The following is an 18,627-nucleotide window of genomic DNA, read 5'->3' as shown; positions in this document are numbered from 1 at the left end:
TAGAGTAAGCACTCAATAAATGCCTACTGGTTAACTGCAGGAACTATGGATATTTAGGGTGGAAAAGAGAAGACTCAGGGTGGGGAGAGGGAGGTATAGCAAATATCTTCATATGTCTGAAAGACTTTTATGTAGAATGATTAGTCTTGCAGCCTGGCTCTGGAAGATAAAACCAGGAGCAATGTGTGGCAGTTGCAAAGAGCAAATGTTAAGCTTGATGTCAGGAAAAACTTGAGAGCTATCTGAAAATGGAATGGGCTACTTTAGGAGGTGGTGGAATCCTTTCCATTAGAAGTTTTTAAGAAAAGGCTGAATGACCCCTATGTCTCAATGGGTTCAATCAAGACAGGCATAGCATTCCAGTTTGTGCACTCCTCAAGCCTCAATGGGGGCTGGTTGAGACAGGTACATGCATTTCTCTTTGGATTACCCAAATACCAAATGGATTCCTCTGGATTCCCCACTCACTGACCAGTGCCCACTTTCTTTATAGGGCAACAGACAAAGAAGGCATATTGCCAACGATAGCCTCATAGGTTAACTTTAGCAATATTGCCATTTGGTGCAACTGTAGCAAATATTACTTATGTCATCTCTATATCTCACTGCGCAGTCACAGTAGGACTATCACTATGATTCTAGAAACTGCTATCTAGTGTCCTTGGGGCTATTCTGGGAGCTATTATCTAACACCTGGAAACTAGACATTGCCATGGCCATGGATCCTGAGAAACAACTCTAAAAAGGATAACAAAATCCTCCTTGCATGCAGACATACCCCCTCTATTTGCTACCCTCCCTACCCCCCAGGTCTAAATTCTCAGATTAGGACAGTGCATAGCCTCAGATTAAACAAAAATGGAAGAAATTACTGTTCCTGTCAATGACAATGGCTCTGGCATGTGCAAAGCTGGCTTTTCTGGGGATGATGTTCCCCTCGATTGTTGGATGCCCAAGACACCAGGATTTCATGGTGGGAATGGAGCAGAAGGATAGTTATGTTGGTGATGAGGCGCAGAGCAAAAGAGGTATCCTGACTCTGAAATATCCCATTGAACATGGCGTTGTTTCCAACTAGGATGACATGGAGGAAATCTGGCATCATACCTTCTATAACAAGCTTCATGTAGCCCCTGGGCAACACTTTGTTCTGCTTACAGAAGCTCCCTTAAACCCTAAGACCAACAGAGAGAAGATGACACAGATCATGTTTGAAACCTTCAACACTCCAGCCATTTGTTATTCAAGCTGTGTTGTCTCTGTATGCCTCTGGTCATACCACTGATACTGTTATGGACTCTGATGGTGTTGTCACCCACACTGTGCCCATCTGTGAAGGTCTAGATTTGGCTGGCCATGACCTTACAGACTACCTCATGAAGATACTGACAGAAAGAGGGTATAGCTTCACTACCACAACTGTAAAGGAAACTGTGACATCAAGGACAAGCTGTGCTATGTTACCCTAGACTTAAAACAGGAGATGGCCACTGCTGCTTCCTCCTCTTCCCTGGAGAAGAGCTATGAGCTTCCTGATGGTCAGGTGATCACCATTGGCAGTGAGACGTTCAGAGCACATTTCCAGCCAGGTATAGAATTCTGTGGCATTCATGAGACCACTTTCCATTCTATAATGAAGTATGATGTTGATATCTGAAAGGATCTATATGCCAACACAGCATCGTCTGGTGGTACTACCATGTACTGTGGTATTGCTGACAGAATGCAGAAAGAAATCACAGCCCTGGCACCTAGCTCAATGAAAATTAAGATCATTGCTCCCCCTGAACATAAATATTCTGTCTGGACTGGTGGCTCTATTCTGGTTTCTCTGTCCACCTTCCAACAATTGTGGATCAGCAAGCAGGAATATGATGAATCTGGCTCATCCATTGTCCATCACAAATGCTTCTATATGGACTGCTAGCAGATGCATAGCATTTGCTGCATGAGTATTCACAAAGTAAAAATTTGCCCTAGCAAATACCTCATATTAGCCTCATGAAACAGAAATAAGCCATCTTTGAAAAGAAATTTGTCCTTTGGGAAGTTTGTATCTGATATTAGACAAATATGAGCACTTTTTAGATTGTTGAACCATTATTGACTTGACCTCATATTCAAGTTAAGAGTTGCTCCTTTGATGTACATTTTATCATACCTTGCACATATCTTTGATCTAAACCCTAATACAGGTCACCTCATTTTGACAAGTAAGGCTAAGTTAACTTCTATAGAGACTTGACCTGATAATAGTATCTGGCTGGTTGACACTCAGTAGCTGTATGGTTTATTTCTACAAAATATCAGATCTGTACAGGGTATCTAAAGGTCAGATTTCCAGCATCTAAAAGAGCTAACTTGCAGAATTTCTCTCTGAAGGCTGGCAAGTGTTTATTAAATGTGTGTTGCATCTTGCCACCATCCTAGCAGGAATATGTATATATTGAATTCAAACCTTTGGAACCAGGCTCTTTTGTCTTAACCCACTGTAACTTGTAAGTCATCCTAAGAGTTGAGAATTGTAATCCCCAACATATCATTGTGTAAGGAAAAATAAAAGTGCTGCAAGTAAACTGGAAAAAAGATAGACTGGAGCTGGAGGGTGAAGGCCTTTAAATGACAAACTGAGAAATTTTGTTTTATCTTAGAAACAGTGAGGAACCAGCCAATGAAGATTCTGAAGCAGAAAATACCATGGTCAGAACTCGGCTTTAGGAATGCCACTTTGGAAACTGTGTGGAGCATAAATAGGAAAGAAGAGAGGCTGGATGCAGAGATAGCAATTGGGAGAGTAGTGCAAAAGTCTAGGTGAGAAGTCCATGAACTAGGGAGACTGTGGCATGAGTGGAGAAGGGGACAGATGAAAGAGATGTTGAGATGGCAGACCAACAAGACTCAGCAGCTGACTGAATATGAAGAAATGAGTAAGAATGAGGAGTTGAAGATGACTCCTATTTCGTGAACCTGGATAAATAGAAAAATGATGATGCCCTTGACAGAATTAGGGAAAAAGTTGGAGGGGTGTATTTAAGATAAAGGATATTGAATTCTATTCTAGACATGTTGTGTTTGAGATGTGCATGGCATATTCAGCTGGAAATGTCCAGCAGGCAGTTGGAGGTATAGGACTCAGGAGAAAGAATACTGGATATATCTAAGAATAATATTAATAGAATGGATAATTAAACCACTGGGAACTTGTGAGATAACCAAGAGACAGAGAGAAGAAGACAAGGCACAGGAGAGATTGGAAAAAGACAAATTTCCTGATTTTTGAAAAATGGAAGAGGACAGAACCTGAAGAGTATAGAGCACTAAGCTTGACTTGAATTCTTCGGAAAATTATAGAAATTATCATTGACAATAAAGTTGGTTAACATCTAGAAAAGGAAACCATGATTACAAAAATCCAAGATGGCTACATCAGGAACAGGTCATGCCAGGTTAATCTCATTTCCTTTTTTCATAACATTAATAAACTAGTAGACAAGGAGAATGAAGTAGTTATAACTTACCTAGATTTTCAGCAAAGTTTTTGATAAAATATCTTATGATATTTTCTTGGGAAAAGATGGTGAGATATGTATTAGATAGTACCATAATCAGAAGGATTCAGAACTGGATGTATGGTTGAATTCAGAGTCATTGTTAATAGTGATCAATAATTGTTCAGTTTAACATGGAAAGTCATCTCCAGTGGAGTACCCCAGGAACTTATGCTTAGCTTGTACTTACATGATATTTTTATCAATGACTTGGATAAAGGCTTAGATGATACACTTATCAAATTTGCAGGTGACACAAATCTGAGAGGGTTAGTATTAAGGGAAGCATTAGCATAAGGGAAGGTTGAGTCAGGATCTATAAAGGTCTTAGCAGGCTAGAGAATTGGGCTGAATCTAATCCAATAAAATTTAGAAGAAATAAATGTAAAGTCTTGCACTTGGTTACAAAAAAATCAGTTTCCCAAATGTGAAATAGAGGAGGCATGGATCTGAAAAAGTTCTGAAAAAGTTCTGATTTAGGGAACTGAAAACTTAATATGAGTCAGTAGTGCTATGTGGCAGTCACAAAAACTAATGTGCTCTTGGGTTGCATTGAAGGGCATAGCATTTAGTAATATCAGACTCATCTGGAGTATTGCATTTAGTATTGGGTATCACAGTTTAAAAAAGATATTGATAACCTGGAAGATGTTCAAAGGGCCACCAGGATGATGAAAGATCTTAAGTTTATGAAATATGAGAATCAGTTGAAGGAAATAGGCATGTTTAGTGAAAAGAAGACTCATTGAGGACATGACTGTTGTCTATATGTATCTGAAGGATGGTAATTTGGAGGAAGGATTAGACTTGTTCTGTTTGGCCTCATAACCTCCCAAGAATTTCATGAGGTAAATCATATGTATGAGACAGTTCATATTAATCCATTGTTCAAATGGGTAAACTGAAGTTCGAAAACATTAAGAGATTAGCCTAGGGTTATGCCACCAGTAAATGACAATGCTGGAACTCAAACTCAGGTCTTTCTTAACTTCAGGGTAAATGTTCTTTCCACTACATTCAGACCTCTCTCAGTGAAGTAGAAGGAAAAGATATCCAGAGGTCATAATGATTGGAAAAGATGCAAAAAAAGGGGAAGCTGGAAACCTAAGGGCTAGTCCTAATAGCCAGCATCTTTTTTTTTAAGAAAATTAACAGACTGAAAAATGAAACCAGAAGTCAAAGAGCAGAGAAATATTTACCATCCTCATTTTCCCATTTGATACCTATCTATCTGAGTGAGAGGCCAAAGAGATCTCAATAATGACCAATAAGAGATGACAAAAATAGCAAAACATTCTGTTTTGTTATTTCTACCTCATTGACTTATTTCTACATTATTTCTACATCACTGACTTTCCAATCACTGAGGTAAAAGCTTCTTTGTCTTATCTACACAATGCAGAAGTCAAGAGTTATTGTCAGTTTGATTGCAGAATACTGAACTGGAAAACTTCTTGATAATACCTAAATTTCTTTAGTGACAGAAGAATGATGTCTGGAACACAGAATACTTATGTGTATTCAGCACATTTTGTTCTGTGGAGTTAGACAATAAACCAGATGAGATTTAGCAAATAAAATTTGATGAACATATTTGACATTGCTGTATTCAAATGTGGCTTGTCAGCCCCATTCCGCGTACATGTCAACCTCCACATTTAATGGTATTTCAAGTGCCTTCCATGAAGGAGGTTGTCTGTACCCATAAACCATGAAGTATTCTCAAAATGGAGGCAGATATACAGAAGGAAACAGAATGCAAATGGAGAAAATAGGAATCACAATGCATCTGTGATTTAGAAAATTTATGAATTACCTGAATGAGGTTTTTTTTTGTAATGCCACTTTTTGGACATTTAAAAATTTAAATTCAATAGATGTCATATTTTAGTCTTATTATAAAAGCAAAATCTCAACATAAAATGTGATGCAACAGATAGATAGATAGATAGATATATAGATAGATATATATATAGATAGATAGATAGATAGATAGATAGATGTCTCTCCTATATGCATATATACGTATGTATATATCCCATCGTTAGTGTTATCTCTCATTCTTCTTCTACACTCTACCCTTCATCAGTCTGTTTTGCATTAGAAAGCTTTTATTAGAATATAGGAAATGTAATGAAATATACATAGGCAGTGTTTGTAGTGGAAAAAGTATTGGGAGTTAGAAAACCTGGGTTCTAGCCTTAGCTCTACCACTTGCTAGCTGTGTGACCAGGGACACTTCACTTAAATCTCCCTGAGCCTTGATTTCCTTATCAATAAAAATTAAGTAATACCACCTGTACTGCTTACCTTACAAGGTTGTTGTTGTGACAATCAAATGAAGATATATATCTGAATGTAAGTAGTATACAAGTGTGAATCACCTTGAAAATGAAATTTTATAGCTGGTTTTGGAGTACCCAAGTTGCCCCCCCCCAAAATGTAGAAATTAGAGAAGTAGGGATTTCTGCAAAAGGGGGGAAATGTGAAATTGACTGAGTGGGATCATTGTGAAGAATTCAGAGGAGTATGAGAAGACATAAATTTATTTATAGGGAAGTAAGCAGAACCAGAAAAAGTTCACAATGACTACCATGTACGTGAGGGGAGGGGGTGGGATAGCAATAATAAAAAACCTGAACACCACACAATTATAATAACAAAGTTTTTCCCCACAAAAGAGGTAAGAAAATGCACCTACCTCTCTTCTTTGAAAAGGTAGGGGATTATGGGTGTTCTACATGGCACATTTCAGAATTTGATGTGTTGGTTAGTTACACTGAGGTACTTTCTCTTCTCCATTATGTTATAAGGAGTAGTTCTCTGGTTAGGGAAAGGAGGAGAGGCATATCTGGTGAAACGAAGGGGGAGGTTAGTTTTCATTTCTCTATTTATTAGTGATTTGGAACATCTTAATGTGGTTAATGATAGATTGGATGACAAATAAAACTAGGAGCTGTTTTTAAGAAATAAGAGAGACCATTAGGTAATTTGATTTTTTTAAAGAGGTGAGGTAAATCAAATTATCATTATCAAAAATGAAAAAAGAGAAATTCACAGAAATGGAAAAGAGATAAAAGAAATAATTAGAAATTATTTTTGTCTGAATCTACATCAATGAAACTAACAAATGGAATAGATAAATATTTATAAAATATGAAATGCTGAAATTAAGAGGACAAGAAAAAATAATTTAAATAGCTTGCTCTTAGAAAAAATAAACTGAACGAGCTATCAAAAAACCCTAAAGGGAGGAAAAACCCAGGATCACACAGCTTTAGAAATGAATTCTATCAAACATTTAAAGAAAAATGAATTCCTGTCTCATATAAACTGTTTGCAAAAGTAGGGGGAAAAAGCTTTTACCAAATTTCTTCTTTGATATAACTATGAACTTGATATCTAAACCAGAGAGAGTCCAAAAAAAGAAAGAAAACTATCCCTTATGATTATTGGTGGAAAATTTTAAACTAGAATATTAGCAAGGAAACTACAGCAACATAGAAAAAAGATTGTACACATGACCAGGTTGAATTTATACCAGGAAACTATCAAAGTAGTTAACCATGTTAATAACTAAAACAATAAAAATCATATGATCATGTCATTAAATACAGAAAAGGCTTTTGATAAAATAAAATATCCATTTCTGTTTAAAAAAAATGTATTGGGTGCCCCAAAAGTCTTGGTGCAACTTTATTGCACTAAAACCAAGGGCCCACATTATATGTAAAGGAGATACACTAGAGTCTTTTCTAGTTTAGGGGTAAGTAAAGATGTCAATTATCACCATCACTTTATGTAGTGCTAGTAGTGCTAGGTATGTAATTAAATAAGAAAAAGAAATTGAGAGAATCAGCATAGGCAAAGAGGAATTAAAATGATGACTTTTAAAGATGATTTGTGGTATATTTAAAGCAAACTCAAATAGAAATTGGGGTCTCTAATCTATACATAAGGATTTTTATAGACCACATACTCACTTAGTTTTAAAATGTAGTTTTATTTATGTTTTATTGTATTTTTATTTGTTTTGTTAAATGTTTCCCAACTATACTTGTATTGGCAATCAAAATGGGCTCTTAGCACTTAATTCAACCAAATGCTCTTGAAGAGTTTGGCCTTCATTTCCTTGATTAAATTAGGAGTCCTTGATGACCTCCTTGCCTCAAGGGAAAGCCTAATTTACATGGGTTTGAGTGACATGTTTGTGACATCTGAAGCTTTTAGACTGCGTGGGTTTAAGTTGCATTTTTGTGACGATTTTAGGTCACGTGGGTGAGTCGCATGTGTGCGACTCTTGACCCTGAAAAAGATATAAAACCAGAGGTTGGCGTTCTCTTTTCCCAGAGCTCTGACCCACAGCAGTAGTGGCTTGAGTGACTCTAGGCTAGCCCTTGTTATGAGCTCCCTGGCTGAACTCAGATGTTGGTAACTGTGAATTATATTTGGTCTGTTGATGTTTGTAATTTGTTTGTATTTGCTCTGAAGTTCAAGGTGCTGGCTTTTTCCCCTGAACTAAGTGAGTGGTATTTGTATGATGGATTAAAGTAAGATTGTCAACCCCTTAATGTTGCTTTCCTTGGTAAAGCAGATCAAAAGAACCTGGACTTGCAGTGTTCTGTGAGCTGGTTGTTGTTGGTTTTTCACCCCCACAGCAGCTGTTAGCTGGATTGTGGAAACAATAGTTTAATCTTATGAAGAGGAACTTAAGAATGTTGTAGAATACATGTGGCCCACATCCTGCATGTTTGACATCTCTAACTTGTAGAACCCTAGAGAGTCAACTAAAATTTATTGGAATGAATTCAGCAAAATTGCAGGACATAAAATACACACAAATCACCAACATTTCTGTACATTACCAACAAAATCCAGCAGGAAGAGAAAAAATCCATTTGAAACTCATAATTTATACATGGAGGAAATATTTTAAAAAACAACTATAAAATATGCTTTACAGAAATAAAGATAGACCTAAATATTTAGAAATACTGATTTTTCTGCTTAAGGCTTTGCCAACACAATAAAAGTGACAATATCACCAAGATTAATTTACCTTTTCAATTACCTACCAATCAAAATACAAAGAGATTAAATTATAGAACTAAAGAAAATAACAAAATCCACGTTCAGGAATAAAAAAGTCAAGAATCTAAAGGGAAATAATGAAAAAGGTTGTTAATTATCTAAAACTATACAATAAAGCTATAATTATAAAAATATTTTGTATTGCCTGAAAATTGAGGGGCTGATCAGTGGAACAAATTTATTATACAACATGCAGAAAAAAAATTAACTTTGTAGATTTCTCTTCAGTAAGCCCAAAGTTTTCGGCTATTGGTATGAAACTCAGAATTTGACAAAAACTGTTGGGAAAACTTGAAAGTTATCTGTCAGAAATTAAGTTTACAGCAGCATCTCACACCATATACCAAATAGGACTTCTTAATGGCTATGCAGATTATAAGCTAAGTGGAGGGATTTACCTTTAAGATCTGTGTGAAGAGTTCATGAACAATTACTGACCTCCCTAACTTTAAGTCTCATCTTTTACTGGAAGCCTTCCCCAATTTCTCTTAATTCTAGTGTCTTCACTCTGTAATTATTTCTTTTTTTCTCTTGCATATAGATTACTTTGTATATATTTGTTTGCATGTTGTCTCTTTCATTGAGTTGTAAGCTATCTGAGAGCAGGAATCATCTTTTATCTTTTTTTTTAATAGCACTCAATGTAATGCCTGGCCCACAATAGACAATTAATAAATGTTTAGTGTTTAGTTGATTTATAAAAACAAGGGATAGAAAGGATCACAGAAGATAGCATGGACAATTAATTACATAAAATTAAAAAGATTTTTCACAAACAAAATCACTACAACAAACAACTAGGAAAAAATTTGGCAGCAAGTTTCTCTGATAAAGATGTGATTTCCAAGACATACAAGGAACTGATTAAAATTTGTACGAATAAGAGCCATCTTCATATGGTAAATGGTCAAATAGCTCTTATGTTTTCTCTAATAGGTGACCATGTAGGCGTCTCCAAATCAACAGATGCTTTCGCCTTTGATGAGGACAGCAGCAGTGATGAACTCTCTCCAGAACAGACACGAAGTGAAGATTCACAGGGTTCTAATAGTTTCCCACCTGACACAAAAGCCACAGAGACCTCTTCAACTGCCCCATCAGAAACAACTCAGGTAAATGAACAAAGGTCCCCAAATCTGTGGTACTTTCTTTACCATAAGGAAAAATGCTCCAGAATCTCTCTCAGCTTAAAAAAAACTGTCAAAAAATCCGTTTTAGGTCCTTTTGACATTTCTCTCTTGATGTGATTTAAAACAACTCATTTTCATCATACCACCGACCAATTTGATAGTGACAAAAGACCCCATGGACCCTTGACTCCACGCTCTTGAATGGCCAAAAAAAACCCAGTTCTGTTATATTTATAAAGCACTTAAAAGTTAACAACTTTCAGGTTAACTTTCCTATACTACCCTTTGAAGTAGTTAGTGGAAATATTACTCCAGTGATGCACATGAAGAAAGCAAATAACAAGAAAACTTTAGGTGACTTGACTGGAGTTAGAAGCATGGATTCAAACCCAGGACCTCTTTCTATTATTCTATCTTCTTCTCCCTAGAAAAAATGTAATGTTCCTTGTGCTGCTTCCATAAAGGAGACTAGAGAAGTGAAAAGTCATAGAAAAATATAGAGGTGAAGTGGTCATAGTTATATAAAAGGGCTGGTGTGTGGAAAGATATTGGATAATTGTGGGTAAGAGAGGATCCTCTTTGCATCCTTCAAGGTATCCTGGTTTCTCCTGGGCTCTTCTGATGGACTGGTTGCCACACCTGTCCTGGAATTCTGGGCTTCAAGTTCCCCCTTGGCTTGAGGTCTCTCATCCAGGACATCATTACCTAAAGCTAGAACTGAAAAGGACAAATAAAACAAGGCCAAAACTCCAGGCCCATTCCTTGGAGCCATAGGGCCTAAGGGGAAAGGAAAGAAATCCTCAGGCCCTTCCTCCCAACTTAATGCATTGTATCCCTGCTATGATTGAATGAGTCCTTCAAACCTAGACTAGACAGGAAATAGAGAGTGACTGTTCCTCTGAGGATAGAGAGTCTCAAGGAGTTCATTTTAATAAGAGAAACAATGTGAAAACAAATATATATAAGCCAGGTATATTAGGAGTTATCCTGATTATATGGGCTTTCCTCATTTCTATTCTTCCCTGACAGGTTTCTTGTGTGTGCCCACTCTTGTTTTTCTTTGCCAGGTTTCTGTAAGTGTGTGCTTACTTTCCACCACAAATACTAAATATATTTTTATAGAAGTATGATACAGGCTTATGTGTAGACTATAATGTATTTGTTGTTTCTGTATTTGCTTTATGTGAGTAACTGTGATGGTGAAGATTATTACTCTAACCTTGTTGTTAAGATCTAACGTGTCATCATTAAGAGTAGTTGGGTTTATGTAAATAGAATTATACCATTGGGTACTCCAGAGATACAGTAGTGAGCAGGAAGAGTGTATTCCTCCACAACAGGGTTAGCCCGAGGACCCTGAGAGAATTTGAGGGTAGCCACATGCTGGTAGTCCCTCTCTGAAAGCCTAGTGCTGCCAATGTGAAGACAGGCTGGGGTGATCAAGTCAAACCAGAGAAGAAGTAGGGGATCCATACTAGAGGCCCTGCCTATATGAGTTACACACAAACAAATAAAATGAATGTAGCTAGAATAATTGGGGGCGCGGTGTTGGTAAGCAAAATGGGCTCCTTAGCACTTAGTTCAACCAGTGTCCTTGAAGAGTTTGACTTTTGTTTGCTTTGAGTAATTCAGTATATTTCATTGAGTCTTACTAAGTGCTAAGCCCCAGGCTCTAACCCCTATTAGGTGTTAACCTAACCTATGTGGGTGTGGATTGGTAACTAAGGTGGGGCCCAAGGTGGGGCTAACCCAGGGGAGGGTCTAGTTTTACACATTAGTTTGAGTGTTAGGTTTGGGACATCAGAAGCTCTTAGACCACCTGGGTTTAAGACGCCTCTTTGTGACCATTCTAGGTCACGTGGGTGAGTCGCATGGATGACTCACCCCTGACCCTGAAAAAGATATAAAACCAGGGGTGGGCCTTCTCTTCTCTGGAACTCTTACCCACAGCCGTGGTGGTGGTGCGCCTGACTCTGGGCCAGCCCTTGTTCTGAGCTCCCAGGCTGAACCTAGATGTTGGTAACTATGAATTGTATTTGGTCTGTCTGTCGATGTTTGTAATTTGTTTGTATTTTGCTCTGAAGTTCAGTGTGCTGGCTTTTTCCCCTGAACTGAGTGAATGATATTTGTATGCTGAATTAAAGTGAGCTTGTCAACCCCTTCACTTTGCTTTCTTTAGTTAAGCAGATCAAAAGAACCTGTGCTTTTGCAGTGCGTTGGCAGCTTTCTGGGTGCTGGTGGCATTCTTGTTGTTGGGCATTCACCCCCACAACAGCTGCTAGCCCAATTGTTGAAACAGGGAGAAAGCTGAGAGAGGGAATATTTGTATTAAACACCTCTGATAAAAGTACAACTAACGTACTGCTGATGGAGACGTGAATTGGTCTAGTTACTTTGGAAAACAAAGAAATTATGTAAGAACAATGTAACATTCTTCATCCCAACTACTGTGTCTACACTTGATCATACCACTGGATCATTACACCATAGAAATAATTGACTGCAAAAAAAAGTTTCATTTATTTTATCCGTATACATATATGTGTGTATGTATGTACATTGTAGCACCAATATGATATTCACAGCCCCTATGGCAGCTATGAATATGCTGGTGTAGTTCTGAATCACAAAATATAACAGACTCTCCACATGGAAAACAGAACCAAAATATTTATTCAAACACCAGAAAGCCAAATCCATCATAGCAACAAAGAAATCTATACACATTAGCAATGCAGGGGGCACCGCCATTTCCAAGCCATCCCTCTGTTAGGGCCTTCCCACAAAGGAACGCCCTCAAGCAAAATTACTCCCTGGCTCTCACTCATGCTAACTTCTCTCTCTAAGTAGAAACTCCCACCATCTCTCTCCCAGCTCTGACTGACTTCCTCTCAGCTCTGCTGCATCCTTCCTGTTCTACCCATTCAGCAAGCTTCTCCCACCACAGGCTTCATGTGACTCATACTTATGTGACTTAGGCTTCCATGTGACTTAAGCAGATCACATGGGCCTATTAATGGATGGGAAAGATCTTCCCATTGCAATAACAATGCATGTATTGACATTAACAATACAACATATATATACACATATATACAATGAATATGTGTGTATGTGTATATACACATACACACACACATACATACATATATACATATACCGGGTCATGATGAGTTGGACATGACTAAATAAAAACAAATATATGGTATCCCCAAATATTTAGTATAATTTAAGCCTTAATATATGTATTTACTATATATTTACAACAGTACTATTTTTAAGAGCAAAAAAATGGAAACAAACTTTTCCCAGTAAATGGGTCATAGTTGTTATCCATTTTATAATGTTATATGAGATTGTGATAACATATTACTAACCTTAAGGAATAGTGAATATCATTTATATTGTATTAAAAAAATTCAAAAAAATATGGGAAAATTTGAATGTGCTAAAGCATAAGAAAGGAAACAGATGTAAAAGAAAACTATAAACAATGACTACCCCCATGTAAATGCAGAAACGATTAAATGGCATCAAAATTCGAATCAAGTACAGGAATGTATTTGACTTGTGTGTGTGCATATATATGTATACATATATATATATGTATGTATAATATAAATGTATATATGTATGTATAGCACTAACTTATTAAAGTTAAAGCAAACATGAAAAATACCTAAACAAAAGATAACCTTAAAGGTATGAGTATGCACACTATGAGTCACAGTCACTCTTTTTGTACTATTTTACTTAACTTTTTATCCATTTAAAAACTAAACATTAATCAATATATACAGTGCGACATACATGTACTATTCCCTTTCTTTCTTGATTAAACTTCTCAAAGAGAAAATAGAACCATTTTTTTTCACATAAGCTTAACCCAAAACACCATCATTCTCATAGTAGCAGTTACCAGAATTACAGGCATAATACCTAGGAGGAAATAAACAATCCCCAGAGGACAAACTAAAACTTAACAATAGCTAATATTAAAGTATAAGGGAAATTTGAGCCAAGCATCTTGTTTTCCATAACTAACCACTTTTATTCACTCACCAAAAGAAATAAGATATTGCCTATCTCCAGAACTCTCTTTGGGGACACCTGTTCTGCTGACTTCTATTTTTAAGTAAGCATTTTCTCACTGTTGAAAGGAGAATAACTTCCTACAAACCCAAAGTTACCAACAAAGTAATGAATAAATATTAAATAATTTAAGGAATCATAATAAAGGTCAAGGAAGGGAATAAAAAAGGAATGCAGATACCAGTATATATTCAGTCTACCAAAAGTGAGGCATCTTCATGATTTGATAACTGGAAGGAGTAATTAGATAGGAGATCTTGTGACATAGAGAAGTAATGACAAGAGACAATAGTTCTTTCAACCACCTGTGGGAAATTCTAAAGAGCCCCCAGTGTCATCCTTTCTATTCCAGAGCTTGGTGAGGAGGATGGAAAGGTGGAAGGATTTTTCTTTCACCCTCATTACACTATAAACCATTTCATGTAGGTATTGGTTCTTTAGAATAAGAAGGCTAACTTCTGGGAAGTGCATCCAAAGTATGCAGAATAAGGCAAGAACATTTAAACAAACATATGAGAACAACTCATTTCTACTCCTCAACTCTAAGCTACAAACAAGCCTTTCCACCTACAGTCAGTCACATATGCATTTGTATACACATAAACAAACATATGCCTCCTTTCTTCTAATACCACCTTTCCTCTAATTAGTGTTTTCCCCTTCTCCTATCCTCCAGATTCAGTGTCTTCAATTCCCTTTATATCCATTTGAGTACAACAGCTTTCAGGCAGGCATACACCCTTTGGGGGAAAATATGAAAATCCGGATTAGATTAGCAGAATTGGAAGTAATTTTAATAATTACATATTTCTTGCTCCCCACTAAATAAAATTAAATTTTATTTCAGGATCATACTTCTGGCTCTGAAAATGATAGAAATGAACCAGCATCACACTTCATCAACCAATCAGACAACATGAAGCAGGTGAATGGCCCATTGAGCTCACCCATCCCTGTGCCCGCTGTGGTAAAGGTACAGAAATAACAGCTAAATCCAGTCTTGCCACCTACCTCTTGGGTCACACTCCATCTATAGGGTAAAGCACTAAAGTTCTGAGCCCAGTTCTCTGAATCATGTCTGAGTTCATGAGGGTTATTGTAGATAGAAGTATTATGTGAGTTGGACTAGATACATTCTGAGGTCCCTCTAAGAGTCTGTGGTTCTAAGACAAATTTCCCCTGTGCCCAAAATCAGTTCATTGAATAGCACCCTAGTTTAGTGTGTTTTGGAGGTCTTACTCTGTCTAAAGAGAATAGATAGTATAGTTGGAAAGTAAGCCATAAGTGCCTATGAACTTGCTATCAAGTTCTGATTCTCCATTACCACGGATAGCTAGGTTCACCTTCGGATGAGGATAGTTAAGGTGAGAATAACTATGTTCAGTACATCAACAAATTTTTATTGAGTATCTATTGTATTGGGGGTACTATTCTGGGCACTGTTTTGTGGAGTGGGAGGAGCAGAGTAAAGAGAAATATCAGACAGGTTCCTTATTCCCAAGGAGATAGGAGATTACAATTTTTTCAAGAGTAGAATCTAAAAAGGGAAATAAAATAATACAAAAATATAACTTAAAACAATGACTGTTGCCTCACAACTGTCAAGCTGCAACAAAAATAAATGATTTTATACTTTCTAAAAATGAAAGTTAATCCTTTCTGGTAACAATTTTCATTGGTCCTGAGATTGTATGTATTCACAAGGAAGAGTTCAGAAAAGTACAGTTATCATAATAGCTATTAAATCTAGAAAAAGTGTATTATTGGATATTGGAGTTAGCAAAACTGTGGGATGGCAGAGTAACAGTATTAACTGTATCTAGTAAAATGATTATCATGACAAGTTCATAAAAATACAGTTAACCAACTTGCTAAATGCTAATGAGTGATACAGATAGTACAAGGAGAAAAAGAAAAAAATCACTGTTACATAGGGTGGTCAAGCAAGACTTCAATAAAATTCAGTGTTCCTCCAGTCAAAAATCTGAACAATTGAAGAGTAGACAGGAAGGGAGATATTAACTGCTGTTCTTGCACTTTGGTACTATTTACAGATAACATTTAAAAAACAAAACCAAGGAGACCTAGAAGTTCTGAGCTGGTATTTGAGGGTAGTCTATCATACTTTAGTTACTGAGTTCTGTGGGTGTGAACCTGGGAAGGAAGGAGAACAAGAGAGACAGATGGCAGAGCTATAGGACCTTATGGTATGGTATTCCTAAGTGGCTTTCACTAGGAAAACTTAGTGTGTTTCTTAGGTATGTTTCTCCATGATGTATGTGTCCCTATAGTGACTCTCACTCTCCTGACATGAATTTAATTCATCAATTCAGTTGCTACAAATAGTTGAATAACTTTTAAAAAATTATGAACTTAATCGTCAACAAAAACAATAAACATGAATCTTAATCCACAAATCCTTAGCCTTTGAAAAGACAGAACCAAATTAAGACACAACAAAAAGCGAGGCAGCTAGGTGGCACAGTGAGTAGAGCGCCGGCCCTGGAGTGAGGGGAACTTGAGTTCAAATCCGGCCTCAGACACCCGACACACTTACTAGCTGTGTGACCTTGGATAAGTCACTTAACCCCAATTGTCCTGCCTTCCCCCCCTGCAAAAAAAAAACAACAAAAAGCAAAGAACATGTTCTGTGGCCCCTTCCAAATCCATTGAGTTCATCAATTTTGTACCTGTTTTTATCTTTCTCTTGTCTCCTATCCTCTCCTCTTCTCTCCTTTCCTTTCTTCTCTCTCCATTCTTTTCTCTCCTTTCCCCATTTTCCTTTCTTTTGATTTTCCTTTTCCTCCTTTGCTTTCATGAATATGTATATAGTTTTGATAGTGCTGATTTTGCTATGTATTACTAAGTAAAAAAATCTGTGAACCTTTCCTTAAGTGTTCCATATTTATCATTTTGTGACACCACAATATTCCAGTATGTTAATATGCCATATTAACCTCTCTGAGTCTCTGGTGACTCTCTTAAATTTGTAAATTATAAAAATGTCATAATCTACATAGATAAAGAAAATTGCCACACTATTAAAATCACAGGTTCTCAACATGCCATAATATGCAAGAATTTGTCTAGTTCTAATTAAATTATAGTTTAGTTTCTAGATGCTTTACTGCCTGTGTTAGCTGGCACCTGAGTTTCCTCATCTGTAAAGTAAAGGGATTGGACTAGGTGGATTCCAAATTCTCTTCCAGCTCCAGATCAGTAATCCTACAATCTGTGTTATACATGTAGGTCACTTCAAATTTATCTTTTTGCCACTATTGCTGTGTAGAGCCCTAGTGCAGTCAGGAAGACTCATCTTCCTGAGTTCAAATGTGGCCTCAGACTTACTGTCTGTGTGACTTAACCCTAGCTGCTACTTAACCCTGTTTGCCTCAGTTTCTTCACCTATAAAATGAGCTGGAGAAGAAAATAGCAAACCGTTCCAGTATCTTTGTCCAAAAAAACCCAAGTGGAGTCAAAAAGTAGGACTGAAACAACTGAACAACAGAGTGGCTGTGAATAAAAGATAAGTCCTTTTACTGACCTTGTCACTCCCTTACTCCTCTAATTCTAATATGATATTACATTTCTTATCTAATTCTTGTATTAATTTGGAACTTACCTTGATATATGTTGTGAGATGTTGGCTCTATACAAAAATTCTACCAGACTATTTTCCAGCTTTCCCAGCAGTTGACAAATAATGAGTCCAAATCTGAGGAACTGGACTCTTCGCATTTATCAAACATTATTTATTATCTTATGTTTGTTTGCTTCTCTCTGTTGTAAAATTAATCTATTTCACTGACTTCTCTATTTTTAAACCAGTGCCAAAAGTTTTGATGATTACTGCTTTATTATAGTTTCAATTAATTTTAGGTGACTTTTTTAGATTCTCTAGATGGACTATCAAATTGAGAAAAAAGCAATAGCTTTTTCCTCTCTTTTTCTATATTGATTTATTTTTCTTGTATTGTTAAAGCTAACATTTCTAGAATTATGTCTAATAAAAATGGTGCTTTACCCCCGATTTTGTTGGAAAAGACTATAGCTTTCCTTTGGAAAAATAAATGCATTTATTCATTTTACATGTACTTTTAATCTATTCCTCCCACTTTCTCCCCAATTGAAAAAGAAAGAAAGAAAGAAAGAAAGAAAGAAAGAAAGAAAGAAAGAAAGAAAGAAAGAAAGAAAATTGACATCAGCAAAACAAAACCATGCCCCTCAAAACATGTATGTCTGAATTTTAACTTCATAAGCTCTCTGGCAGTAGATGTTTCATCTTCAGTCTTCTGTACTCATGCTTTATCATCACATTGATTAGAGTTTCATAGTCTTGGAAAGTTCTTTTTCTCTCTGATGTTGTCATTGTACAAATTGTTCTCATTTTTCTCACCTCTCTCTACATCAGTTCGTAGGAGATCTTTCCAGTTGCCTCTTCAACTGTGCATTTCATCGTTTCTTATAGAACAATAATATTCCCTTACGTGCCTATACCATGATGAGTTTAGCCTTCTTCAAAAGAAGGATACATTCTTAGTTTATAATTTTTAATTACTATAAAAATATCTGATATACATGTATGTCTATGCATACATACCTGTACATGTGTATCAGTAAGGCAATAAAAATAACATAATCATGAATATGCCTATGTAGCTCTGTACAAAGTATGAGAGACTCTCCATAAAGAAGATAGAAGAAATATAACATTTACTCAGACACCAGAGAACCATATCCCATAAACAAATGTTCAGCTCCCACAG

At 36.5% G+C, this 18,627-nt stretch overlaps 1 protein-coding gene across 3 annotated transcripts in view; it reads left to right on the top strand.

Moving 5' to 3' along the window:
* Positions 1 to 18,627, top strand: part of MYOCD (myocardin) — a 167,948-nt gene that overhangs the window by 109,069 nt on the left and 40,252 nt on the right. For 2 of the 3 annotated variants that reach the window (XM_036757073.1, XM_036757075.1), the window contains exons 6-7: positions 9,576 to 9,751; positions 14,709 to 14,834. In XM_036757073.1, the coding sequence (XP_036612968.1) occupies positions 9,576 to 9,751; positions 14,709 to 14,834 (302 nt within the window). The remainder of the gene's footprint in view (positions 1 to 9,575; positions 9,752 to 14,708; positions 14,835 to 18,627) is intronic. The other variant, XM_036757074.1, reaches the window with a different exon arrangement.

This window comes from Trichosurus vulpecula, chromosome 4 (assembly GCF_011100635.1).
Source record: "Trichosurus vulpecula isolate mTriVul1 chromosome 4, mTriVul1.pri, whole genome shotgun sequence".
NCBI lineage: Eukaryota > Metazoa > Chordata > Mammalia > Diprotodontia > Phalangeridae > Trichosurus > Trichosurus vulpecula.
This window is presented reverse-complemented; position numbering and strand designations above follow the sequence as displayed.